Raw genomic sequence first — 15022 nt, 5'->3', positions numbered from 1 at the left:
ATATATTAAGTCAGTGTATTGCAGTGTCAGCACATTCTTCGCAAGCTCAGGGCCTTTCAATGACTTGCAATAGAAAAAAGGGATAGGCTTCTGTGAGGCGTTTTCAGTCATGGTATTTTGACTGTCGCTTTCATTAAAACAGGTCTAAATCGTTTATATATTCATTTAAATCAACAATACAGAAACGGCAACAAGCTTACTATACTAAGTGCATAATAAAAGAAAGTGCTGTGTGTGTGTGTGTGTGTGTGTGTGTGTGTGTGTGTGTGTGTGTGTGTGTGTGTGTGTGCACGGTGAAATTAGGTATTATTAAAAACAAAAACAACCCGCCTTATCCAATACACCCCCGTACGAATAGCTTCCCTTATGCTGCTCACTACCACAGCACCAACATGCACACTTCGACACTGACATGACCACTGACTCTCACTCTGGCACCACAAATCCCACCCTAGCATATCGTCTCGCTTCTCTTCTCTTGATGTCTCCACGTTTACTCTGGCATCCGGCCTCGCACCATCTCACCCCGGCTCCTACCCTAGCATTCTCCAACCGTTGTCACTCTGACACAATCATTCTCACACTGACACCTGTCTGAGTGTATCATCCTCATTATCACACTTGCACGACTCTCCCTCTGGCAGCACCATTCAGTCTCACTTTGACCCCACACATTTCTGGCACATTCACTCTGGCAACTGAACTCGGCCCATCATTCTCTGGCATTCGTCTACTACCATTTTTTGGCATTGGTCTGGTACGGTCCTGGATCCACCATTCTCACTCTGACACACACACTCACACACACACACAGGCTCACATACACAAACACACCACACACACACACCACTCACACATGTATACCACTCACACGCACCACTCACACGCACCACTCACACACCACTCACACACACCACTGACTCACACACACCACACACACACACCACACACACACACACACACCACACTGTGACACACACCACACACGCACCACTCACACACTGTGACACACACCACACTACACGGGCACCCATTGCACTTCGCTCATAGCGGTTACAAAGTATGTTTGAATACAGACTGGACAGCCGTGTGAGAAGGTATGGTGCGCCAAATTGATATTACTATCGTTAACAGTTATAAAGGGTTTTGAAACTATCGTTAACTGATATATAGAGTTTCGAAACTATCGTTATCTGTTAAATAGAGTTTCGAAACTATCGTTAACTGTTATTTAGAGTTATATCAATAGCGCGTTTGTGCGCGCTATTGCTAAAACTATGAATAACAGATAACGAGGGTTTCGCAAAACGGCGGCATGGTGCGCGCAAGTGATATTACTATCGTTAACTGTTATATAGAGTTTCTAAAAATAGCGAAGGCGTGGTCGGATGTTTCGATGCCGGCAAAATGGCTGCTGAACGTTTCGTTCGAGCGAATTTGCACTAAATGAATACAACATTTAGTAGATCATATTCAACTAACTGTCGTCTGATAAGTCCATTTCGCTGCTTCGTTTAATCAAGTAATCAAATCTTCGTTACAGCTAGCACGCTTCCTGTTTTCACAGAAATATTGGTCAGTGTCAGCTTGACCCGTTCTCGCTGCCGCGCTGTGTCAGTGCGGGTCAGTTTGTACACATACGGCTGGCATGCATGCAGTGGGCAACGGTCAGTGTCAGGTTGACCCGTCCAGTACCCAAAACACGATGCGATAGCATGCAGTGTTTTCCAAAACGCGTCGTGGGGGATGTCACTCGGGAAACACGTTGTTTTGTGTTTGTTTTGAAAAATACCCACTGTTTTGTGTAGTGCGTCTGTCATGGTCTTGTCCGCGAATATTCAGTAGGCCTACCGTCTTCAAACCGCACACGTGGAAAACGGTACGGTGAAAGTACAAAAGGGCCTAAAGCTAATATTAAACAAACTCAACAATGATTTGATTTTTTTTTTTTTTGCCCAATCACTGAGAGGTACTTCAACTTAATCTGCCTCACATTTGGAGAGCAACAGCCCAACCAAGGGCAATATATACAAGGAACTTAGTCGATAAATATCGACAGGGGGCGGACAAATGGTTTACATGTGAAATGTGTGTATATGGGTGTGGTTCTGAAATAAACAAACCATGTGAACCCCCCCCCCCCATCCCACCGCTCGCGGGCTGAACGACTGACGTCACATGTCGCTTCGGTCTTTTCCTGAGAAGAACACCGCGTGTACATAATACACAATTCGATCGCGTAGCACTGCCAATGCACATTTTCGCAACGAAAACCGTGCTACTGTTTCTTGTGTGTTAAATCTGAAAGCAATATAAGTGAACGAACAATTGAAAACTGATATCACGTTACTAAACTCCCAAAAGTAATAAATTACTTCTGACTGCGGTACACAATACGGCAGTCACCTCTGCGAATGCTGTCGAAGAATCTAACCGAAAGTAAACATTCTGGGAATCTACGCGCATCGGCCTTGACGCAAGTTCAATACTTAGCCAATGAGCGCGCCGCGGCGAAGTTGGCCGCTGTAAGTCTCGCAGCGCTGGCTGGCTGAGCGAGTTGCGTGTCCATCCTTTTTTGGTCCAAGCCGCACCGTAGACCAGATTAGTAGGTGCTTGATTTTGGTATTTTGATTTTACATAACATTAAACCTTTCTTGGGGTTCATGGTCATGGCAACAGCCATAATAATATTATATCATGTATAATATTACATTTCAGCATATTTGAATTACATGTCATCATACCAAACTGTCATACATTTTTATTCCTACATCATTCTGATTGATCACAACCAAACCTACTATCAGTGGACACATCCAAATGTAAGCGCCTGTTCTTGACAACTTTTAATCGATCTAAAAATAGCAACTTGCTGGGCCCTCTGCCGCCAACAGACACTGTTTGGCCTGTAGGTAAAATGTACAATGTATTTTCTGATTTGTGCACAAAAGCTTTATTTCTTTTTTCTTTTTTTTAACATAACAATGTTTAATGTCACTGTATGTTTAAAAGACCATGGTCATATTTGTAAAAAAAATGTTAAATTAGAAAATAAATAACATTTTGGTTCATGATTTTTCCTACACCTGTGCTAAAAATAAGAAATAAAAATGTCGGGTATATAAGTCTCTCAAATACAGCTAGGTATGAATGGCTCGGTTTGAGTTTGTTGCAGTTGACCCTGCACAATGCGACATATCATGTTTTTGTTGAACAATTTTGACGTCACCCCTCCCATAGGGTGACGTATTTCACAACTTCCTGTGTTACACAAACTCTGTGATGACCAATTTTGACGTCACCCCTCCCATAGGGTGACGGATTTCACAACTTTCTACAGATGAACAATGTTGCCTTCACCCCTCCCTTCCTGTGTACACAAACTGATGACGTATTTCACAACAAAATGGCGCTGCCCATGGTCAACCTCGAAACTATCCGTATAGAATGGGGGCGTCCTCGCCCCCATAATGACCTTCTCATCACCGACAGGCAAAACAGCTTTGACTACCGATCTCTACAATACGTTTACCTTCATTGGAAACGCTCAGCCTCTACTATCAAAGCTACTGTGATTATAACACTCAGATCTTATGAGGTACACTACAAATCATACATACATGATTATCTGTTTGTGGAGAAACAAAATAATGAGATGGGTTGAACAAACAACTTCACCACTCCCCATATCTACCTGTACCATTAGTACACATAAAAGAACGGAATAAACCCGTTAAAGAAACAGTGACATTTATAATCACTGAGCCTCATATAACTTGGTCTAAATCACTGAGAGGACATTTGGGTAATCAACCACCAGTACATGCAAGTACACCCCAACAAGGGAAATGAATAATAGTCATCTATAAATGATTATTCTCAATCGAGAAACAAGATGATGAGGATATGGGTTTGAATAGTTGTCTCCTGACGAGGCTACATTTCAGTTTCCCCCAAAAAACTCTATAAAATCACATGTTCAAAGAAGTTGTCCTAACAGCTTGAAACTGTAAATCTTGCCGAAAAGTACCATCTTTGGGAGAGGTACTTAGGGATCTCTGGGCTGCCTACTGCATTTGCCGGGTTTGGCAGACCCTTGATTTTTACCGCCCAGCTGACGAAGTAAAATTCTGAGATTTGGCCATCCCCAGTAAAGCATGTGATAACTGATATTTTCTGAGAACTGCTAAGACTCTGAACTAAGGCAAAAAAAAAAATAGGTGTGGTTCAGGTAACATAGCCAAACAAAATAGGGTAGGAAGGTAGGCAATCATTTTTATTTTTTAAACTTTTTTTTCTAATGTGTACAAATTAAACCTACTTGACAGGGAAATAAGTGTGCGACTCGAGCGCTTTCGCTTTCATTGCGTTTTCTGCACTCGTTTTTTTGTGGTTTTTTTTTTTACAAATGTAATAAAAAGTTATAGGGTCGGCCCCTAAAAATAGGGTAGGTCGGGTTACCGTAACCACACCTATTTTTTTTTTAGGCCTAATAGTTCAAATCATGCCTCTGAAGTCTCAATCAACAAATGGTGCTTCATGTGACATGTCCCACAGGTACTTTGCCTATTAGGGGCAAGAGAATATTGTTCGATACCGTGCGTGTTTAAAAAAAACAACAACAAACATACACATATACAACACAGTTCGTTTTGCGAGATATGGTGCATGTATGACATATACCTTAAAAAGTTCTATTAAATATGAAGAATAAGACATTCATCTATGACTGGTGTTTTTGTGTGCGTTGGCACGCAACCACACATAATTTAATTAAAAGGAAAAAATGTTTTTGCATTCAATCGCGGTTACGGTAGTTAACTCCCTTGCGTCGTCTTTTCACTGGGAAACCATTACAAAACATTGCATATTAAAATGTTTTGCCCCAGCAGAAGAAATGTAACGGTATATCCCTTTTAAAAAGTATACGTATATGTTCATGCTAAACATGTCTCACTCTTGTTTTTGTTTTTCTTGATTTGCCTGTAAACAAAACAAACAGGGCGGCACAATTATTTCGGCAACTTGCCGCCCTAGCGCACGCGCGGAGTTGGCGATCCTGTCTAATATACTGATCTGACAAAGAGTAACTTTGTTTTGCTTTTATTTTGTAGGACGGACGGTGGAAAGGGGAGGGGGGAGGGGATTGTCGGCAAGGGGGCGTGTCAGTTGCTCTGCAGACGCTCTGCAGTTTTTGATTGGCTGCGAGTGTCGGAGGCTGTCAGCTGGACCAGAGTCCACTTTCAAAGTGCATTGTAGAGACGAGATGTGCAAGCCGGTAGGCGGATGCTCCGCAGACAGCCCGGCCAAGGTACACTTTCGAAGTATGGAAGTATACTTACCCACGGCTACTCAGCCGTGTATTTGACATACTTTCAATCCGCTATGAGCGAGGTGCAATACCTCACACGGGCCACACCACACACACACACACACCACATTTACCACACACACACACACACACACACACACACACCACGCACACACACTACACACACACATGCACATCATTCTTGCAAGAGTCTGGAACCACCGGCAACGGTTGGGACAAATGCACATACACAGAAATATTGACCTGAGTGGGATTCGAACCCAAGACTTGGGACCTAACAGTGTTTGAATGACCGGCACGGTTGGCCTAGTGGTAAGGCGTCCGCCCCGTGATCGGGAGGTCGTGGGTTCGAACCCCGGCCGGGTCATACCTAAGACTTTAAAATTGGCAATCTAGAGGCTGCTCCGCCTGGCGTCTGGCATTATGGGGTTAGTGCTAGGACTGGTTGGTCCGGTGTCAGAATAATGTGACTGGGTGAGACACGAAGCCTGTGCTGCGACTTCTGTCTTGTGTGTGGCGCACGTTATATGTCAAAGCAGCACCGCCCTGATATGGCCCGTCGAAGTCAAGCAACAACAAAAAAAAAAAAAAAAAAAAAGTGTTTGAATACTGTCGCTCTTATCCCCGGCCACTTTTCTCACTGGAAACTGCGAGGAACATTAGTATACTTGAAGTTTTCAGTGAGCGAATGTTGACCAAATAAAGAAACAACAAACCTGACCGCGACATGGACCGCAGAGTGATTATCACGTCTGTGTAATTTTCCAACTCTTTGTAGTGAGGGTTGACAGACAGAAAGACAACCGAATATCATTTTGATGTGTGCGTGCGTGCGTGCGTTCATGTGTTTGTGCGTGTGTGTTTATGTGTGTTAGTGCGTGTGTGTGACAGGCAATGAAGTGTATGTAGGTAACACGGTCACTGATTTGTGAGGCAGACCAGGCTGTGTGGCCTAGGATAACGTAGTGGCTGTGGACCTGGCGGACTGTTCATAACACAGACACAGCACAGACAGACAAACAGACAAACAGACAGACCCAAGCACACACACACACACACACGCAAACAGAAGCGCGCACACACACATACACACACACACACATGCGCGCCTTTTTATATTTAGTCAAGTTTTGACTAAATATTTTAACGTAGAGGGGGGAATCGAGACGAGGGTCGTGGTGTATGTGTGTGTGTGTGTGTGTCTGTCTGTCTGTCTGTGTGTGTGTGTAGAGCGATTCAGACTAAACTACTGGACCGATCTTTATGAAATTTGACATGAGAGTTCCTGAGTATGAAATCCCCATACTTTTTTTTCATTTTTTCAATAAATGTCTTTGATGACGTAATATCCGGCTTTTCGTGAAAGTTGAGGCGGCACTGTCACGCTCTCATTTTTCAACCAAATTGGTTGAAATTTTGGTCAAGTAATCTTCGACGAAGGCCGGGGTTTGGTATTGCATTTCAGCTTGGTGGCTTAAAAACTAATGAGTGAGTTTGGTCATTAAAAATCTGAAAATTGTAAAAAAAAAAAAAATCTTATAAAACGGTCAAAATTTACGTACATCGTATTGTTTATCATTTTCTGATTCCAAAAATATATAAATATGTTATATTTGGATTAAAAACAAGCTATCAAAATTAAAAATATAAAAATTATTATCAAAATTAAATTGTCCAAATCAATTTAAAAACACCTTCATCTTATTCCTTGTCGGTTCCTGATTCCAAAAACATATAGATATGATATGTTTGGATTAAAAACACGCTCAGAAAGTTAAAACGAAGAGAGGTACAGAAAAGCGTGCTATCCTTCTCAGCGCAAGTACTACCCCGCCCTTCTTGTTAATTTCACTGCCTTTGCCGTGCGCGGTGGACTGACGATGCTACGAGTATACGGTCTTGCTGCGTTGCATTGCGTTCAGTTTCATTCTGTGAGTTCGACAGCTACTTGACTAAATGTTGTATTTTCGCCCTACGCGACTTGTTTCTTCCTGTCCTAAAATTTGACTACGTATACTGTGTCAAGTTCAGTGCCCCCCATAATGAAAGACACTTCTCAATTCAGCGCTCTTTATCGTGGCTCGCTCTGCATAATCAACTTGACCTCATCTCAAGGTAACGCGACAAATCTTCTGCTGCGTACGTGGCATGTTCTCATTTTCTTTTAGTGCAGCACGTTGTTTTGTTGGTTAAACCATTGCTTTTGTTATGACAACTGTTTAGTTTGAATGCGATGGTTCAGGCAATGCACCGGATTTTTTGTTATCTGCCACACATCTGCCGTTGCATTTGATTTGCATACCAGGCAACTGTATGTGAACTGCATTAGCAGCAGCTCGGCTTGAATTCACTTGTATTGTAGTCTTCGGTTTGCAGAAGCCTTAGCTGCCAGAAGATTTTGTGACCGCTGTAATTCCTCTCGAGTTGATCGAAGAATTGTTCGGAGACATCAAAGATGGACAACCTTGCTGCTGTGTTACATGGACCTATGGATCTGAGGCTGGTATGGTGCATAAATAGACAGGCAGACACAAAGCGGACAGGCAGACATACACACAAACAGACAGACGGGTTGACAGGCATAATGAATATTCCGTTTGGTGATTATGCATTTGTCGTGCCTCTTCTAAGTAGTCCTCCAAATGGTGTTGCGTGTCAGTATATTAGCAAAAGGTGATAAGGTAATGATCAAGATACCACAGTGACATGATGGCGTGATAGTGCGCGTGACCACAACAGCACTCTTATCAATCAATAATCTTTTCTTTTGGGTGTATTTTATTTGTACACTCGAATGTGAATCCTTTTCTGTGTTGGTTTTTCCCCTGTGTACATGTCACTGCCCATATCGTTATACATCCCTTTATCCAGGGCGTTTTCAGCTTATCTCATCGTTTGTTTTTCATTTCATGTTTGTGTATACGCATTCCTGTTCAGACCTCGATGCCAATCAAGTTCAGATAGTCAACAGTGTTTTTTATTCATTAAGTCTTTGTCAAATGTAAACCAATAGCTAATTGTCTTCTGATTATGTAAACATAAAACGTAAGCAAAAGACAAATCGCCAACGCAAAGGAAAGAGAATCAACAATTACATTAATTATATACGCTGGGGGGATTTAGAGCCATGCAAACCTGGCTAACGGTGTAAGAAACTCACTAGTTAAGCCTTATCTTTATTGCATATGATGATGAATTATTTATACGAATAACAATGAGCGATATGCATCACTTGGACCTTACTCTTAGTAAGTCGGCCAAACCCCACAGGCAAAGCACGCATTACTGCTATTGTCTGTAAGCAAAACATTGTTTGCCCATGTCAACGGGGTTTTGAAAAAGCTAATAAGCTGCACCTGACTCAACTGACAAATATTAATAATGCTCACGAAGTGTTATCATTGAACACTTTCTCTTCGTGCACATGAAAAAGAAAAGAACTAGAAGCGATTTGTACCTTGATAGAGTAGATAAAGAACCGTGATGGTCCTTTACTTGGATGTCAAGAGAGCATTAACTTCAATGGTCGAACAAACGGAAGAGAAAACGAAACATTCGCAACCAAAGATCGACACTTTTGTTTTGACAGGAACTCTACACAGATTTTGCATCCTTCTTTCCTTCCTTCCTTCCTTCCTTTTTCTTCCTTACTTCCTTCCTTCCTTTTTCTTTCTGTTAGTTTATTCGCTCAAGGGGAGGATGAGGCATAGCGTTAACTTATCGGACTGCAATCGATCGTCACTTTCTTTTTTTTACAAAGCCGTTATAGATTTTTAATATTTGTGATCGATGCAGCAATCATTACAGATATTTTGACGAAATTCCAATATTGATTATGTGGAAGAAAGCTTATTTGGATTTATTTTGGTGGTAAGTAAAAGTTTGGTTTTCTCACCACAGGAAAAAATCAAGCTGCCTGACATGGGAGAACATGGTGAGGACTTGTGTTTTCTCCCGTGAAGGTGGAAAACTCCAGTAATCTTTTAAGCACACTCTCTCTCTCTCTCTCTCTCTCTCTCTCTCTCTCTCTCTCTCTCTCTCTCTCTCTCTCTCTCTCTCTCTCTCTCTCTCTCTCTCTCTCTCTGTCTCTTGTATGTCTGTTTGTTTGTCTCTGTCTCTTTCAGACAACACACACACACACACATACACACACGCACGCGCACACACACACACCCACACACACACACGCACGCACGCACGCACGTACGCTCGCACGCAGTCACACACGCACGCACGCACGCACGCACGTACATACACACATTTACACATGCAAACACACACACACACACACACACACGCACACACACACACATACACACACACACACACACACACAAACACACAAACACACACACACGCACGTACATGCACACATTCACACATACAACCACACACACACACACACACACACACACACACATACACACACACACACACACACACACACACACACACACACACACACACACACACACACACATTTACAGTGATAGCATGATACGTGATATACACACTGCACACGGTGTTAAGTTAGAATTTTGTTTACCTTTTGGATCAGTCATTATCTTTGAGAGTGCAACGATTTTCCAACACAGTGGGTCATCTGACGTATATTTTATTTTAAATGCATGCAAAGTACATTAGTACGTTAGTATTAACTACTGTTATCATCTATCTACATTTGACATCAGCTTTTTATCAGATACATAATCCCCCCCCCCCCCCCCCCTCTGCTACTTTCAAAAACTGACGTAATCAGGTCAAGTAACCAATCTCCTCACGTAGAATCAATATAATTATGCACTGACAAGCTCTTACTTGGAATTATTTTCCCCTCAAAGAATATGTGTCTATTATATATGTATTTGAGAGAAAGAGAGAGAGAGAGAGAGAATGTTTATGTGTGCTGGTGGTAAGCATGCACCTGTACACAATGTTGTGGTTGCAGGACAAAGAGACTCACCCTCCACCCCTCCATCCCCACCCGAGCTCCGCCTTCATCCCTTCACCTTCACTCGCGGGCAGGGGAAATAACTCTTCCCCGCACGATAAACTCAATTAATTAAAGCACTTGCAACATAAAACCACCCAGTGACCAATAACCACCAGAGACACGATTCCATTCGTAGAAGAAACTTTGAATATAGCCTGAACTTGCTTACTTGTGTTACAGTCAACAATAGTGTTTCAAATTCAAACTTGCAGACGGAAAAAACCGTTGCAATGTGTTGGAAATGATGTTGGTTGGTTTAAAAAAAAATTGTATCGTCTCTTCAGGTGATATTGCTATCCGAGACCGATGCAAGTCTTGAAACTGTGGTAAAATCTTGGTAAACAGCGTCAATCGTGAATTTGAAATTCGACTCATTCCGTAAACCTGATTTTCCTGTTCAAAACACACGTCGGACAGTTGACGGAAATAGTTGATATTGAATACTGATATTGAATTTTGCCATTTTTCAAAATGGTATGTGTCTTTTCTAGTTCCAGATTGTTTATAAACCTCGGTGGTAGCAGATCAGTTGTCCCCTGGTCAAAATTAAAGCCTCGTTCATGTTTATGAAAGTGATTTTTGTTTCCGTTTACGCATACGGGACTCGTGCTTTTTTTCCTCTTATTCAGCCTGCCAGCCCCTGTACCCCTGCATCATGTTGGAAGCCCCTCCTCCCTCTTATTCAGCCTGCCAGCCCCTGTACCCCTGCATCATGTTGGAAGCCCCTCCCCCCTCTCATACAGCAGGTCCAGCCATTTGTATCTTCAAAGAATATCTACAATTTGGAGATTTTATTAACTGGTACCACACAGCGGGGATTTTGTTTACTGAATTTATTTAGTAAATGACGTCAATGTTAATCCGTGAAATTAATTTAACAGAAAACGCCCATCTTGCAAAGTGAGCAGCCAAATGTAGGCACGCAGGTTGTCACGTTTTTATCTGGACCCTGTCATCTAACACCGTGCATGGTGTTTGTCAGATGTCCTGCTGGCCGTCGGATCTGTGGGGATCTGCGGGAGTGACCTCAAATACTGGAAGAGCGGTCAGTGCGGGAGGTTCACGGTCACGCAGCCCATGGTCATTGGACACGAAGCCAGCGGCACCGTGGTCAAAGCTGGACCAGCCGTCACCAACTTGAAGCCTGGTAAATAGGTGTACGACTGTGTGGTTGGCGTCAGTTATTTGTTCACAGTAGGATCAACTGCCTTAGAGAAATTAACCCATAGTTCAATAGATGCATAGGCCTAGATAGTCAGTAAAATAGTTCGAGAGAGAGAGAGAGACAGAGAGAGACAGAGACAGAGCGTCTACTATCTGACTAAATAAATGGATAGACATGATAAAACTTAAAACTTTTTTTTTTTTACAGAAACTGGGTTACATTTCTTCCCACGAAATATCACTTTTTAGTTACGACGCCTGTTAACTTATTTATTTGAGAGTATATAAGCACGAGGAAGATTTTCAAGTTATGATTCCAAACGAACAGAACCCACAATGCCACAAATAGTCGCAACTTGAGAGTGGAATTTTAGCGACTCCACTGTCTCTTCCCGTGTTCACACCGACCGCGGTCAAACACCCGACTTGCCGAGGTTGCAAAATCATTGCAATGTTCCAGTTCTGAACTGCGGGGATATAGCTCAGTTGGTAGCGCGCTGGATTTGTATTCAGTTGGCCGCTGTCAGCGCGAGTTCGATCCCAGGTTCGGCGGAAATTTATTTCACAGAGTCAACTTTGTGTGCAGACTCTCTTCGGTGTCCGAACCACCCCCCGTGTACACTACATTGGGTGTGCACGTTAAAGATCCCACGATTGACAAAAGGGTCTTTTCTGGCAAAATTGCTTAGGCACAGTTAATAATTGTCTACCATACCCGTGTGACTTGGAATAAGGCCGTGAAAGGTAAATATGCGCCGACATGGCTGCAATCTACTGGCCGTATAAAATTTCATCTCACACGGCATCACTGCAGAGCGCCTAGAACTGTACCCACGGAATATGCGCGATATAAGCCTCATTGATTGATTGATTGATTGATACTTTCAAAGATAGTTTGGCTGAACACAATTGACAATTACACTTTTGGATAGGAACATTAGATTCCCTTGGCTTTTTTCTATGCCCAGGTGACCGCGTGGCAGTAGAGCCAGGAGTTCCGTGTCGTAACTGTAAGGTCTGCAGACATGGCCGCTACAACTTGTGCCCGGATGTGAAGTTCTGTGCCACGCCCCCTGTGGATGGAAACATCTGCAGGTTCTACTCTCACCCTGCCGACTTCTGCTTCAAGTGAGTCAATCCCAACCTGCTCAACCGTAAAGGTCCAACTGCATCAGTGGTTTTTTTCTCGTTTGTTACATTTAGTCAAGTTTTGACTAAATGTTTTAACATAGACGAGGGGAATCGAGACGAGAGTGGTGGTGTATGTGTGTGTGTGTGTGTGTGTGTGTGTGTGTAGAGCGATTCAGAGAAAACTACTGGACCAATCTTCATGAAATTTCACATGAGAGTTTGTGGGTATAATATCCCCAGAACTTTTTTCATTTTTTCGATTTATGTCCTTGATGACGTCATATCCGGCTTTTTGTGAAAGTTGAGGTAGCACTGTCACGCCCTCAATTTTGAACTAAATTGGTTGAAATTTTGGTGAAGTAATCTTCGACAAAGCCCGGACTATGGTATTGCATTTCAGCTTAGAGGCTTAAAAACTAGTTAATTAGTTTGCTCATTAAAGTTGTCATTAAAATCGAATTTTCACTAACAGATTTAAAAATGATTGCATCGTATTCCTCAATTTCTCCTGAATTCAAAAATATTTACATATGTCATGTTTACTCTTAAAATGTGCTGAGAATGACAGAAAATAGGTTAAGTAAGTACTGCGTTTCCACGCTACCCGGAGACGAGCGTGACCCGTCTCTATTTTGGGGTGTGGTTAGTCGAGACTATCTTAAATATAGTCTCGGCGATGACTGTTTATTGTGTTTATCTGTTACTTTAATGCCGACAGCTTGACTAAATGTTTTTATATCGCTTCACGCGACTTGTTTTGTTGTTGTTGTTGTTGTTGCAACACTGGTTACGGAATACGTCACATTAGCACGCAGTCTTGTTGTAAGTCGTTTCAGCGTTCAAGTGTTCAAAGTTACATAGATGACAATGATATATATACTCCATAACCAGGCTACCAGACCACGTGACGCTAGACCAGGGTGCAATGCTGGAGCCTCTAGCTGTGGCTGTCTACAGCTGTCGACGTGCTGACGTCACTTCCGGGTCAACGATTCTCATCTGTGGCGCTGGTAGGTAAACCAAAACAGTTGGGGATAACATTCAAGAACGGCATCCCTAACTAACTGTCAACAACAACTGTCTGCAATAATAGTTATATCATTTGAAGAAAGGAATCGAATTTCAAAGTCAAAATTGTCGGTTTTCACCACGATTTCTCCTATGTTTCAACGTATAGCCACGGTTCAGTCTCTCCTTGCGGAAAATGTGGAACTTCACACAGTTATGTATTGTGTCTATGAGTGGCCCAGTATACTATAAACATGGTAGCAGATGCACAATCACTATGAAGCAAGATTTTAAGGGAGACTTGCTTTTTCAACCCTGTTGTAGCACATGCATCAGAAGTTGTTGCCTTGGCTTGTTTCGTGCCGATTTCATAGGACTTTGAAAACCATCCCCCCCCCCCCCCCCCCCCCCCCCCCCTGAAGCAGAAACGTTCTGTGAGTTTAGCATTGCGAAGTAAAACTGTCCGCAAAAAAAGTTTCTGGAGCAATTCTCACAGTCCTTTTTGGAATGAAAACAAGTCGCGTAAGGCGAAAATACAATATTTAGTCAAGTAGCTGCCATTTTTCAGCAAGACCGTATACTCGTAGCATCGTCAGTCCACCGCTCATGGCAAAGGCAGTGAAATTGACAAGAAGAGCGGGGTAGTAGTTGCGCTAAGAAGGATAGCACGCTTTTCTGTACCTCTCTTTGTTTTAACTTTCTGAGCGTGTTTTTAATCCAAACATATCATATCTATATGTTTTTGGAATCAGGAACCGACAGGGAATAAGATGAAAGTGTTTTTAAATTGATTTGGACAATTTAATTTTGATAATAATTTTTATATATTTAATTTTCAGAGCTTGTTTTTAATCCGAATATAACATATTTATATGTTTTTGGAATCAGCAAATGATGGAGAATAAGATAAACGTAAATTTGGATCGTTTTATAAATTTTTATTTTTTTTTACAATTTTCCGATTTTTAATGACCAAAGTCATTAATTAATTTTTAAGCCACCAAGCTGAAATGCAATACCGAAGTCCGGGCTTCGTCGAAGATTACTTGACCAAAATTTCAACCAATTTGGTTGAAAAATGAGGGCGTGACAGTGCCGCCTCAACTTTCACGAAAAGCCGGATATGACGTCATCAAAGACATTTATCCAAAAAAATGAAAAAAACGTTCGGGGATTTCATACCCAGGAACTCTCATGTCAAATTTCATAAAGATCGGTCCAGTAGTTTAGTCTGAATCGCTCTACACACACACACACACACACACACACACACACACACACACACACACACACACACACACACACACACGCACGCACATACACCACGACCCTCGTTTCGATTCCCCCTCGATGTTAAAATATTTAGTCAAAACTTGACTAAATATAAAAAGTAC

The 15022-nt window shown here is 42.2% G+C and overlaps 1 protein-coding gene across 3 annotated transcripts in view; it reads left to right on the top strand.

Annotated features, from left to right (window-relative positions):
• The first annotated feature begins 1078 nt into the window (after nt 1–1078).
• LOC138973184 (sorbitol dehydrogenase-like) overlaps nt 1079–15022 on the top strand; it is a 23767-nt gene continuing 9823 nt past the window's right edge. Inside the window, exons 1-6 of one of the 3 annotated variants that reach the window (XM_070345876.1) lie at nt 1079–1097; nt 7709–7835; nt 9233–9266; nt 11308–11472; nt 12458–12617; nt 13512–13630. In XM_070345876.1, the coding sequence (XP_070201977.1) occupies nt 7788–7835; nt 9233–9266; nt 11308–11472; nt 12458–12617; nt 13512–13630 (526 nt within the window). In that variant the 5' untranslated portion in view covers nt 1079–1097; nt 7709–7787. Of the gene's footprint in view, nt 1098–7191; nt 7448–7708; nt 7836–9232; nt 9267–11307; nt 11473–12457; nt 12618–13511; nt 13631–15022 lie in introns of those variants that run through there. The other 2 variants (XM_070345875.1, XM_070345877.1) reach the window with 2 other exon arrangements.

This window comes from Littorina saxatilis, linkage group LG8 (assembly GCF_037325665.1).
Source record: "Littorina saxatilis isolate snail1 linkage group LG8, US_GU_Lsax_2.0, whole genome shotgun sequence".
NCBI classification, from domain to species: Eukaryota; Metazoa; Mollusca; class Gastropoda; order Littorinimorpha; family Littorinidae; genus Littorina; species Littorina saxatilis.
This window is presented reverse-complemented; position numbering and strand designations above follow the sequence as displayed.